The sequence below is a fragment of the Lontra canadensis genome, unplaced genomic scaffold (genome assembly GCF_010015895.1).
Source record: "Lontra canadensis isolate GAN:19392208 unplaced genomic scaffold, GSC_riverotter_1.0 scaffold170, whole genome shotgun sequence".
Classification (NCBI taxonomy): domain Eukaryota; kingdom Metazoa; phylum Chordata; class Mammalia; order Carnivora; family Mustelidae; genus Lontra; species Lontra canadensis.
Window position 1 is genome coordinate 1,772,887 of NW_022631164.1, and position 12,338 is coordinate 1,785,224.

Below are 12,338 nucleotides of genomic sequence, written 5' to 3' on the forward strand. Positions count from 1 at the left end.
CCGTGATTCACAAAGTTGAACAACTAGGGCCAGAGGAAGTAAAAATGACTCAGGATATGAATGTTGGATGGTGACCACATCTCACAGACAGAAATCAGCCATCCCTGACTGAGATCTGGAATCACATATTTCAATCAGAATCTGTAAAAACTCTGTCTGCCGATGAAAAATCTGTCCTGTCAGAAGCTCCCAACCAAATCTGCTTACAATCTATTTTCAATGAACCTCAGCTTCCTTTGAAGTAGAATAAGCTTCTGAAGCATTTCAGCCAACAATAAGCACATTATGAGGCTAGCCCCCATAAAATTCATCACCAACGAGTCAAGGTACTAGGTTAAAACACAAATGTGGCATCAAACTGCTTGTACCCCAGAGCCTGAAAGTCATGTACAACTATAGAGCACTATTTAGACACAGAAGAGAAATTCAAATGTGTCATCTTTTTAAGCTATCTCCTTTTTAATATCATCATTACTAACTTCAGAATAAGTTTTTGCTAATATTTTCAGGAGACTACTTACATTTTTACAAATAACTATAATACTTACAGAAATAAAAGACATTGGCTAGGACGCTGCTGAGCAGTCCTCTTTAGGCTATAACCATATGTACCCGGGGAACATTTGGAAGGAGTCGCAATTTCGGATTCCGCCTGCCTACTCATCTCTCTCTACAAAGGTACGGAATTCATATCACAAGTTGCACAACTAAGACTCATCCAAAGACTGCAGTGGCAAATACTAACTGCATTTACTCTGCAGTCTAAACTCCTGGTACAACTCATTTTTAAGAAAATGAAAGTCAATGAGGAGAAATCACTCTAAGAGTTCAAGAGCGGCCAAAGAATTAGCAAGATATGTTTGGCTAACAAGGCGAAACACCAGGCTACATAAAACTAATGACGCTGATACTCACTGTTCAATTCGGGGTGACAAGTATAGCTTGGGATACACCTGAGTGGCTTCGGTGTCCTCGAAACTGACAGAAAGGAGGGCCACGTCTTCTCCAGGGTCTTCATTTACATCCTTAAGCAGGGAGTGGAAAACAAAATATCGTTAGTACCTACTCTCATACCATCTTCCCGGTGCTGAGCTCACAGCCCACTGGCATCGAGGCTAGAGCGTGCCAGGTACCTGGGGTTTGAAGCTAGTAGCTCTGCATATCCTTTGCCACATGCCAATCACTCCCTAGAGTGATGGCTGTCCAACTCTCTGACCAGAGCCGACCACCGTGAGAAGACTCCCACCTATCTTGTTTGTTCTGACATTCCAAGGGGGGAAAAGTGAATCTGGCAACAAACAAGAATTAGTCAAAAGCATAATTAACACATTGCCGTAAACATGTTGCTAATGATATATGTCATGTCATAATTTTTATAATATATATAAATGACTTATGATTTTCTTTTTATAGGAAGAATAGGAATTATGAACATGATTTATATCATAAGACAACCACAAAATCTCAAAATACTCAGTAATTTTATTATATATACCTTGATAGGATGTTATAAGTTACTTAAATAGCAAAAATTCCCAAGAAACATATCGCTACGAACTGTGCCACCGTATAAGCAAATGGCAGGGGGTTATGTACACATCGACTTCGCAAAATAACTGCGCATGATTCATAGATGAACCACAAGACATACACATCTTAAAAGCCTGATTATAAGAATACTATGAGACAAAAACACTGTTGATCCAAATACATACAAAAAAACATTGAGAGGTTAACAACCCACAATAAACTGAACTGGTAATGATAAAGCTAAACATCCTGTAATTTATAACTTAAAAGCAAGGATAGTGATAACCGAATGTCATAACCAACTTAAGCCAACGCTGATGAAATGTCCTGAGTCAAAACTGGGATTTATAGGTTCACAATTACTGCCAAGCACTGAATGTTTGCCAGACTTCCGAATAAAATACTGAATTAGCATAAATTCTAGTAGTGTGCTGGTTTTACTTTGTGAATACCAGATTTTAGTAACCCTTCATCATTTTACTTTTGGTTGGTAGTGGCTCTAAGTTGAATATGAATTTTTTGAAAACTTAACAGGACTGCACATCTTTCACCCATAAGGACTGGTAAGAACTGGCCTGTATTTCTGGATTGGTTCACAGGTCCTCTGGAGGCCCCACTTGCCATCCTAGGAGGGTCCTAATCTAGACTTTAAGAATCACTGCCCACACGTGCTGAGAACCACAGAATACGCGGTCCTCGTTTCTGTCTGAAACTAACCTCACCCCTTCCTTTCCCGTATTGTGGGAAGCTGGCCATCACACTCATCCAGCTCAGCTCTGACATCATCCTCACTCTGCCTTCTATTGTGCCTACAGGATGCACGTGTGGCAAGTACACAAAGGGGCAAGAACCAGAAGTCTTTTCCATCTTAAAAAATAAAAACTTTAAAGAGGCACCTGGGTGGCTCAGTCAGTTAAGCATCTGCCTTCGACTCAGGTCATGATCCTGGGGTCGTGGGATCGAGTCCCACATCAGGCTCTGTGGGGAGCTCAGTGAGGGGTCTGCTTCTCCCTCTCCCTGTGCCTCTGCTGCTCCTCCTGCTGATGTGCACATACTCTCTCTCATAAAGAAATAAAATCTTTAAAACATAAAAAATAAAATAAAAATTCTAAAAGGAAAGAAAAAAATCATGCCAGTCTCTATACCGCATTCTCTCTCATCTCTCTCCTTTCCTTCATAGACTGCTTGAAAAGTTGTCTGCACTGCCCGTCTCTATTCCCTTCCTTCCCATTATCCCTTAGCACAGGAGAATGGCCTTCTGACCCCACTAGACCATCGGGATTGCCCTCCTCCAGGCATCCATAAAACACAGCAAAGCCCTCTCTGTGCTTATCTTAACTGATCTCTGAACAGTATTTGACATGGATAATCTCTTTCCTCTGGAAATACTCTCAGTTTCCTGCTTCTAGGAAGCTACACTCTCCTGATGCTCTGTCTCTGGAACCACATCCCCCCTCTCTTTTCAGCTCTGTGATTTTTTATGCTTTTACTTCTCAATTATTTTTTGTTATTACATGACAAAATTTAGGCTTGTTGTAACAAGTCAAGCCATATAGAAGTTTATAAGAAAAGCTCATCCGCCCCCTCCCTTTTAAAGGTAACCAATATTAACTGTGTACGGAGCCTCAAACAGCTTTCTCTATGCTCATAAACACATACACTCACTTGCATCTAAATAGCTCTTTAACCTTTTGTTTTGTTTTCCATAATGGAATTGTATTATACATATCACCCTACCGACTGCTTCCTAAATAGCCACATAATATTCCATGCCACGGATTTTTTTTTTTTTTTTAACCATTCCCCTAGCAACAGACATTTGGGTTGTCTGCAGTTCTTAGCCATTTGATAGTATTACATTAAATGTGCTCATAGAAAGGATATATGTGTATCCTTTCTTAGTGGGACTTATATTTTCGAATTGCTAGCTAACACGGAGCTTGCTGGATCAAAGGTTATGAGCATTTTCATTTTAATAGCTTAAGATTATTTTCCTAAAAATTTTACAGCAATTACATTCAGACTCCTCAATTTGTATCAGGAGAGAGTACCTGCTTCCGCTCGCCCTGAATAACTTGGTAAGGCTAGCTGCTGTCCCTCTGCAGTTTAATGCTGGCGGTCTGACTGCTGGAAAACGGTGTCTAAGGTGAGATTCAGCGACTAAAGCCGAGCAACGTTTTACTTGCCTACTGGTCATCTCTGCTGTCACTTCTCTGATCAAATCCTTCGCGCTAAAGCCTCTTGGACTTTTCTTGCTCTTGTTGTTTATTGGGCTTTATTAACCCTATCTATCACATGTGTTATTAATATTTTCTCGCAGTCCAATTTTTGGCTTTCTACTTTTGTTTGGGGACTCTTCTGACAACACAGAAAATTTAGATTTCTACAGACTTAAATCTGGTCAATAACTCTGAGGTTATTTCTTTCCCTAGCACTTCCTCTAAAATTTTATTTTTACATGTAGATTTGTAATACCTCTGGAATGTGTTTTTAGGTAGCTTGGTTTAGGAAGTACATAAGAGAAGGACCTTAGTACAGTGCCTGGAACACAGACACTGCTCCATGTTTGCTGAGTGAGTACAACAGTAAACAAATTAATGCTAATTTCTAACCTTTATTCTCCTTACCTAGTGCTTTTCAGGAACCTGCTTTATAAAAGTTGCTTCAGCAGTGGTATCTGGAAACTCAGTACTGACTCCTTGCTCCTGCCTCCCATAATATACCAAGGTCCCTAGAACTAGTGGTTTCAAAAGGAGAGTCAAGATTGGGAACCTGAGTTTATCTATCATTTCTTGCTCCTTGACAAATGATAAAGTATTCAACCTTGAATGTTCCTTTCTGTAAAATGAGGATGGAAATGTTAAAAAAAAAAAACTTAGATCTCAACAAATAGAAACTATGTAATTCTGTAACACAACTCTAAGGTTGAAGCTGAGTTTGAAAATACTCACATTCAGAGAGACAAATTCATTTTATGATCTCAGTATAGAAGTGGTCTTCTTTAGAGTCAGATTGGTCACCTTAAAGTAAGATAATAAAAAAGAACTAACAATGATTTTCAGATACCTTCCCCCAAGTGACTGAGTTTCCTTGTTAAAGGTCAAGGCTCTGACTACAAGTCACAAAACCTGGTTAAAAACAAAAACAACAATCAGAGAATGACAATTATCATATAATCTCCCTGATAGGAAGAATTTGAGAGGCAACGTGGGGGGTTTGGGGGGTAGGGAAGGAAAAAATGAAACAAGATGGGATCGGGAGGGAGACAAACCATCTCACAAAATCTCAAATAATCTCACAAAAAAAACTGAGGGTTGCCGGGAGGAGCGGGGTAGGGAGAAGGTGGTTGGGTTTATGGACATTGGGGAGGGTATGCGTTATGGTGAGTGCTGTGAAGTGTGCAAACCTGGCGATCCACAGACATGTACTCCTGGGGCTAATAATACATTATATGTTAATAAAAAATTAAAAATTAAAAAAAAAACACCCAAGATACATATTCAGAAAAAAAACAAAAACACTGCAAAAAAACTAGAGGCCACTGAAAATCTTTTTAATTAGTAGCTTCACTCCATATACCTATGGATATTTTATTATAATTATCTCCCTTTCCTATTTTTTAGCTTCTCATTTCACTGCTATTTAAGCAAAGAAAAGAAATGCTCAGAGGCAGTCCTCTAAACAAACGGAATGACCCTGGTTTATATAATCAACATTTATCATCTGGTATCCTGCAAAGAGTACATGAAACATTAGTCTGACTAGGAAAATAGCTGTTTCCAGGAGTTCCTTTTATGAACTACTTTTAATATAATCTACTTGCTTTGGTGTGACACATGAGTTTCCCTTGAATTGGTATTTGATTCCTAATGGATACCTAAGTTTGACTTTGAGTGCTTAAATAAGCCCAAAGAGTTCCAAAAATACAAATCCACACAGTACTGTTTCCAGTTTCTGCAACTCTAACAGGCTTGTACATGTGTTCCTTCCCATCTGGGGAATTATAAAAGAAGCTCTTGTACTGTGGTTCTTAGAAGCTAACATTACAGATGATTATTGTAACCACTAATGGCAACATTTGGAAAGCAGGGGGAGGTTCTAGTGTAGTAGGGGACATTTAAAAATGCACAAGTATACATTTTCAAGGCTTTCTATCTGTACCATCTAAAAGTGCAGCAGGCTAAAATGGGGGGAAAGATGTCGAATCTGCTGAAACAAAAAAAGAGTATTGCCTCCTACCTTTACAAAGGCGTACCAAGCGCTGACATACATATGGCAAGGCAATACGGCCATGATATTTTGCTGAGACTCAGCAATGATTTGGGCTCAGCACTTGACTATAGAACAGCAAGGGGTTCCTATGGCTTATAGTCAATATTCACTTATTCATTATATATAGTGAATACAGTAGTGAGTTCCTTGCAGGCTGGGTGCTCTTCCTGTTTGTTTTTGTATACCCAATGTCTGAAAAGCACGTATATGGCAAACTGGTTGGGAGAAAAAAAAGAAAACTGAATTAATGCAGGAAAGATTGTAAGAATGAGTAAATGATAGAGTTAAACAGAAAGTACTTTCAGTTAGAAAGATTCTTAATACTTATCTCATTCTTCCTTAAATCTATGACTACTTAAGATTTTGTTAAAGAAAACTCAAGTCTGAACCACATATAAGTAAAAGACACACCTACTAATAAGAGTTAACATTCTGGATAGGTCATAATGGCTTATTCGTGTAACTATTCTCAATTGGGGCTTTTACAAATATCAAAAGGGTGCAGGAAAAAAACAATGATTAGCCTTGGAAACAAAAGTAAACACAAGCACAATTTATCATTATTCTGTACCCCTTTGATATGCTAATTCCAAGTAAGGCTAGCAACCATTAAACAAGCCCCTATATGTTGAATGTTGAATGTCAATATAGGTACAAACTACCAATTAACTACTGCTGATAGACATGAGCTGAACAATAAATATTACAAACTACAGGTCACGTAAGAAGGCTGTAAAAAAGCCACTGTATTCCTCAATTCAAAAGGCTTAAAACAAAGCTGTAATCATTACTAGCAAAACCAGTTCGAAGACAAAAGGACTATAAAGAAGCCACCATACAGTAGGTCAAATCAAATAGAACCATTTTGAGTTACACTTAAATGGTATTAAACAAGACCCACTACTGATCACGAGTCTGAATGACTAAAAACTAGGTTTCAGTAAACACCTCATTATACAAAAGCTATCAGTTTTTGAAAAACTGTTAGCAAATTAAAAATTTTCAAAACAGATTCTTTATTTTTAAATACTAAGTGAGATTCGTACTTTAGAGGCCCTGATGTTTTGATACTATGGATTCATTATCATATTACATAAATCTAGATTTTTCAAAGTCAAGTTTCTTCAAGTAGGAGAACAAGACTCTGGGAGCGCTACCATTCATTCATGCATTTAACAAAGTAAGTAAAATATACATAGCATGTTACAAATGTTAGGGAGTAAAATTAAGGCAGAGAAAGGGGAAAAGGAGTAAGGAGGGAATGGAAGATTAAAGAGAATGGTGACGGGTGGTTTATGGATGCAACATTAAGACAGGAGACTCAGAATAGAAACATCCCTTTGTGTTGTCTATCAACAGAAGCAGTCCAATCAAAATTGGGTTTGGATTCTATCGGCATTAAGACTTGACAATGAATATGCCAGAAATGGAATTAAATTTAAGCAAAAGAAAGACTGAAGAACAAGGAAAATGATGTACGTTAAGACCTTAGTCTCACTGCTAAGGGGTCTCTGTCCAGTAAAGACACTGGTCATTTTGGAAATCAGGTCACTTCCTTGTCACCAAAGTCCTGGAAAACATACAAGTGCCAGGGAAAGCAATAGTCAGAAGGCAAAACAAATCCAAGGGTAAGGACACTGAGCCAAATAGAGGACGTAGAGAAGTAAGTGGGTGCCATGTCTGCCTCTTCTGCCTTTGGTACAGCTCCCAACCCTGAACCTCCTCCTTTCCACGCAGAAGGGGGTGGAGCACAGGGGGAGGGGTTCCAAAAGCCTAGTTACAGCCTATCTCCACCAAATACTGAGTTCTTGGCTGAAAACTCCTTTGATATTTTGATATCTCTGATGAAGGAAGCATTTAGGAGAGTTCCCTCTGATTTGGTTTCTCAAAATGGAAATGGGAGTAAAAACAATCTCCCAGCCTAGTCTAGTCAAATGGGGCCATTCCCTTTATATTTTATCAGACCTTGACTTAACACTTTGACATCAGCCATCTCCTTATCAAAAAGCTCTTTCTCTCCTTTTAATTGACATGGTTTTAATTTCTTTAACTCTCATTGTAAATTCACTTGCTCCATTAAGATTCTTTTCAACTGCAATGTAATCTATGCCCACCCTTGGCAGTTCTCAGCATGTTCTCCCTGAATTTCCCTCGCTGTTTAAGCAGTATGTAGTTTATATTCCAAATAGATTGTGAATTTCTTAAAGGTAGGGTAGAGATCTCCTACTTCCTATTATGCCTAATAATAAGAAATGATATTTATTCATTGTTTACTCAGCAGTGATTTTGCTTAGTGCTTTGTATGCATTATCTCACATAATCATCGTAATAACCTTAAAAGGTAGGTACTATTATTATATTTTTGCAAATAAAGAGACTGAGGCTGAGAGACATTAAATGTTAAATATGAGTTCTGAAACCATGTATATTCGCTTTGAACCTGGACTCTTACCCACAATGCTATTATGCCCCCTCACATGCTGTGGGCACAAAGAATGGACTCAGTATCTACGCCCAGAGAAAGGTATAAAAACCTTGAAAACCCATATGCAGAAAAGATACCAGAGATTTATTATACACTTACTTGTTCTTCATTTAGTGTCTAAATCCTGTATGTTCCAAAAGACCATGAACATCTTAAGGAAACATTATTTCCTTTGTACCCAAGTAGACAACCTGGCCTACACCAGGCACATAATGGGTATTCAAATCAAGTTATGAAGTATATGCTTTATGTGTTTTAATGTTTACTTTTTATTTTTTATTATTTTGTAAAGATTCTATTTATTTATTTGAGAGAGAGAGCGTGCAAGCAGGGGAAGTGGCAGGCAGAGGGCCAAGGAGACTCTCCACCAAGTGGGGAGCCTGATGCGGGACTCAATCTCAGGACCCTGGGGTCATGACCTGAGCCAAAGTCAGACGCTTAGTCCACTGAGCCACCCAGGTGCCCCTACTGTTTTTTTGGTTTTTTTTGTTTTTGTTTTTTTTTGGAAACTGTAGAACAAGAAATTAAAATCCTTAAGAATATAAAGACTAAAAGCTATAAAGGTCACTATGCCAAATAAATTGTATTCATTTGATGTCTTTAAACAGACCCAGTTAAGAAGGAAGGATGGCTTCTCTAAGAACACTGCAGAGGCCTGTGGAGTTCTAAGCCATAATACCAACCTTCCTTCAATTACGTATGGTTAGGCACATTCTATGATTAACTAACTATACTCAGTGAAAATAGACAGAGCTGATTGTCAGGTCAGGAAAGGGAAGCTGCAATGTTCTTGAAATAGCCAGCTCTTCGAGGGTGAGTCCAGGACACCGGGATAGAGCTGTTGTCACCTACCCATGTTTTCTCAAAGGGACATCTTGAGTTCATTACTACTAGATGTCATGATACACTATGGGGTTAGGGTTTTTTCCTAATTTATATCTTGCTTATTATTGTCATAAACAAAGACCATTTCATTGCTTTCATTTATGCAGGAATCTGCTTGCAAAGCTGTACTTACCCTTAACATGTTGGTTATAGCTTCTGTTTATAAAGCTAAAGTGAAACACATGTTGTACAAATAAACTCTGGGAGAAAAAAATCCTGGCTCTTTTAAAATAATAATGATCAAGATTTCACGGGTCAAATCCTGCCCCCTCAGTTATCATACGTAGCAGATGTAGCCTTGCCATCCACCAGCTTTCTCTGACCAGTCACTGCACTGTCACTCTGAAAGATGTGTGAAATGGAGCCTTTTCTCCAGCAAAGGCCCAGGGGAGGGGAGGAAAGAATCTCTGCTGTACAGCCAAGGTCCTCACTAGAAGCAAAGGATGTCTCCTTGCCTCTACCTCTTTCTCTACTCGCCCACATTTTTAGAGAAAGAATGTGGAATATGGGATTTCCTCTGTTGTCCTAACAATTGTGTTCTTAATGAGTCCAATAAGGAGCTGAGTTTACTTAAATAAACATCCATTTCTGCAACTTTTTTACAAATCATACTGAACCACATCTTCAGATATCCTCTGTGCTGTGATTTTGCAAACACCTCCTGATACAAACCTTGTGCCAGACTTTTAAACCAACAGCAAGTTTCACTCAAGCATATTTGTGGAACAAATATGAACACCACTGACCACATCCCCTGTATGTCTCCATAACTTAAAGAAAAGGGAGATATTGCTTTTACATAAATAGTTAATATCCCTCTTGATAAGCAAAAGGAGCACAGAGGTAAAGTGGTAATGGGTATAATGGACACCTGTGACAAGTCTTGCCTGGCACCTTCTCTTCTCCTGGGAAGTCCCTCTCTCCTCCCGACCAAGCATTCATGCTCCCGATCAAGCTGCCTGTTCCTATCCCTTCCAGTCCTTGCCTCAGGATCTGTGAACTTGTGAGCCAAGGGCAGGCCAGTCCCTGTGCAGAGGCAAAGGAAAGTGTCAGCAGTCCTATTCCCCATACATGGAAGGGGCGAGGCTCTGGTGGGGAGAGAAGAAAACCAACACGTGGAGAGAAGTGGGGACGAATGAGAAGAGAGTCTTGGCACAGGATTCACACCCCCTTGGTTCCCAGGCTCTTGGTCCAGCTGTGTCCTGTTCCTGCTGTGGTTTGGCTCCTCAACCTTCTCCCGGCTTTGGTAAGCTCATAAATCGCCCTATCTCCTTAAGCCGGTTTGAAGTGGTTCTCCTTTACTTATAACTAACATTTTCTCTTGTAAATGATTAAACTAATATAGATGATCACCATGGCAAATCTACAGAATTAAGTGCTAAAATGAGACTTTCACCCCTGGGCTAGCGGCATCCCCATTACATACTACGGAATGCCGGGCCCCAACGGGAACCCAAGAAGGACTTTGAGGACAAGGCGAAGCGGCATGCCCCGCAAGCGCCAGAAGCAAGCTCTGCTGGAACAATTTGCAGGCAGCACCAGGCTCCGGCTACAGCCAGGCTACTTCTCTGGGCTCCCTGCTTCTCATCCTGATGGACATCAGCCCATCCGGGGTCGTGGATGAAACACTGCACTCTGCTCTAAACCCCCTAGACCTTGTCAGTGAGCAGAAAGGCATCAGGGGTGACAATCCTAAAGGCAGAAAATCCATAGCAGCGGGCCATTTGAACGCATGAAGTGTTGTGCAAGTCTGTCAGGCAACTTAAAAACTGCATAAAAATGGTGAGTTTTTACTGACAGAAATAAAAAATTTTTGCAGTGAGTTTACATGTTTTCATTTTTCCCCGATGATGGGCTAAGTGTAGACATTACGGAAAGCAACAGGTGTCCACAGCTTTGGTAAATGTATGGGAAAGCGCCAAGCACAGAAGCACGCATGAAGAAGGTGCTCAGTAAATGTCACTTTCACTTTTCTTCCTCCTTCCAGACTCTTGGCCTGACAGCATTTCCATGACCATGCTAGTCTTCCTACTACTAAAGCTACCCCCTACCCCTTCCTCTCCAAGTTGCTTTGAGTTACAGGGTTTAGAGATTCTTCCCAGGTGGTTCTTCGAGTGAGGACAGAAGGAAAAGGCGCCCTACAAGTGCATAACACCTTGCACCCACCCACCTGGCAAGTCACTTGGCTCAAACTGCCCGGTGCCCATGGCAACTAGGCAATCAGTTACTTCCAAGTTCTTTCAGCCACCTGGCACCACACCCTCATTAACTGAAGACAATCGCAAACCACAGGTGTTAAAACAGAGAACGGAGCCTACCAGCAACTCTCTCCTTGAAGGAACCAGAGTTTTGATTTGTATATTGGTGTTATCTACAGAACCTAAAGGGCAGAGAGGAGCTCTGAAAAACACTCGGAAAAAGGATGGCCTCTGGAACTGGCTGGAAGAAAGGCTCGGTGCAGAAGATGAGCTTGGAGAAGCAGAGAAAATACTGCACCTTTCTCCGGACCTCTGAATCCACCGGCATGTACAACGGCCTGCATTCAAGCCCCTCCCAGCTGTCTTTCCCCACCCCATTGACACACACTGACTGCGGCAGGTGCCCACACTCCAAGCCCTCTCGACTCTGCCTCTCAATCCTGAATGCCTTTCTCGAACCCCCCAATCTCCCAACTTTACATATTCCTTCCAGTCTCATTTGGGCGCCATGTCCTGCCATGAGACTTCTTGACTCCACTCTCTGATGCAACAGTTTCTCCTCTGAAATCCTACCGGTCTTTAGCCACACCCTTTATATGGTAACATTTGATGGTTTCTTTTGTATTTTAAATTGGTATTTTGTATTTACTTAGCTATGTGCTCTTATTATCTGATCGAGTTCTTTTAAGAGCAATTCCCAGTGGCACCACAAAAATAGGCACCCGATAAATATTTAGGAACAAATGTATGAATATATTCATGAAAGAAAACTACATGTGCTTGCCAGTGAACTACTGATCCAAACGTGGGTTCCCCCAAGTAGAGTTCCCTAGTAGAAAAAGCCTATGTAGATTATTAACTTGACTTTCCAATATTAATCAGGGGGAGTACCTCTGGGCAGAATGAGCCACTTACCCCTGGGTTCAGATCACCCCAGGAATAAGAGGAAAATTCAAGTTCAAACACTT

At 40.3% G+C, this 12,338-nt stretch overlaps 1 protein-coding gene across 4 annotated transcripts in view; it reads right to left on the reverse strand.

Moving 5' to 3' along the window:
- Window positions 1–12,338, reverse strand: part of BABAM2 (BRISC and BRCA1 A complex member 2) — a 401,243-nt gene that overhangs the window by 176,975 nt on the left and 211,930 nt on the right. For all 4 annotated transcript variants that reach the window (XM_032845827.1, XM_032845824.1, XM_032845825.1 and 1 more), the window contains exon 7: window positions 916–1,025. In XM_032845827.1, the coding sequence (XP_032701718.1) occupies window positions 916–1,025 (110 nt within the window). The remainder of the gene's footprint in view (window positions 1–915; window positions 1,026–12,338) is intronic.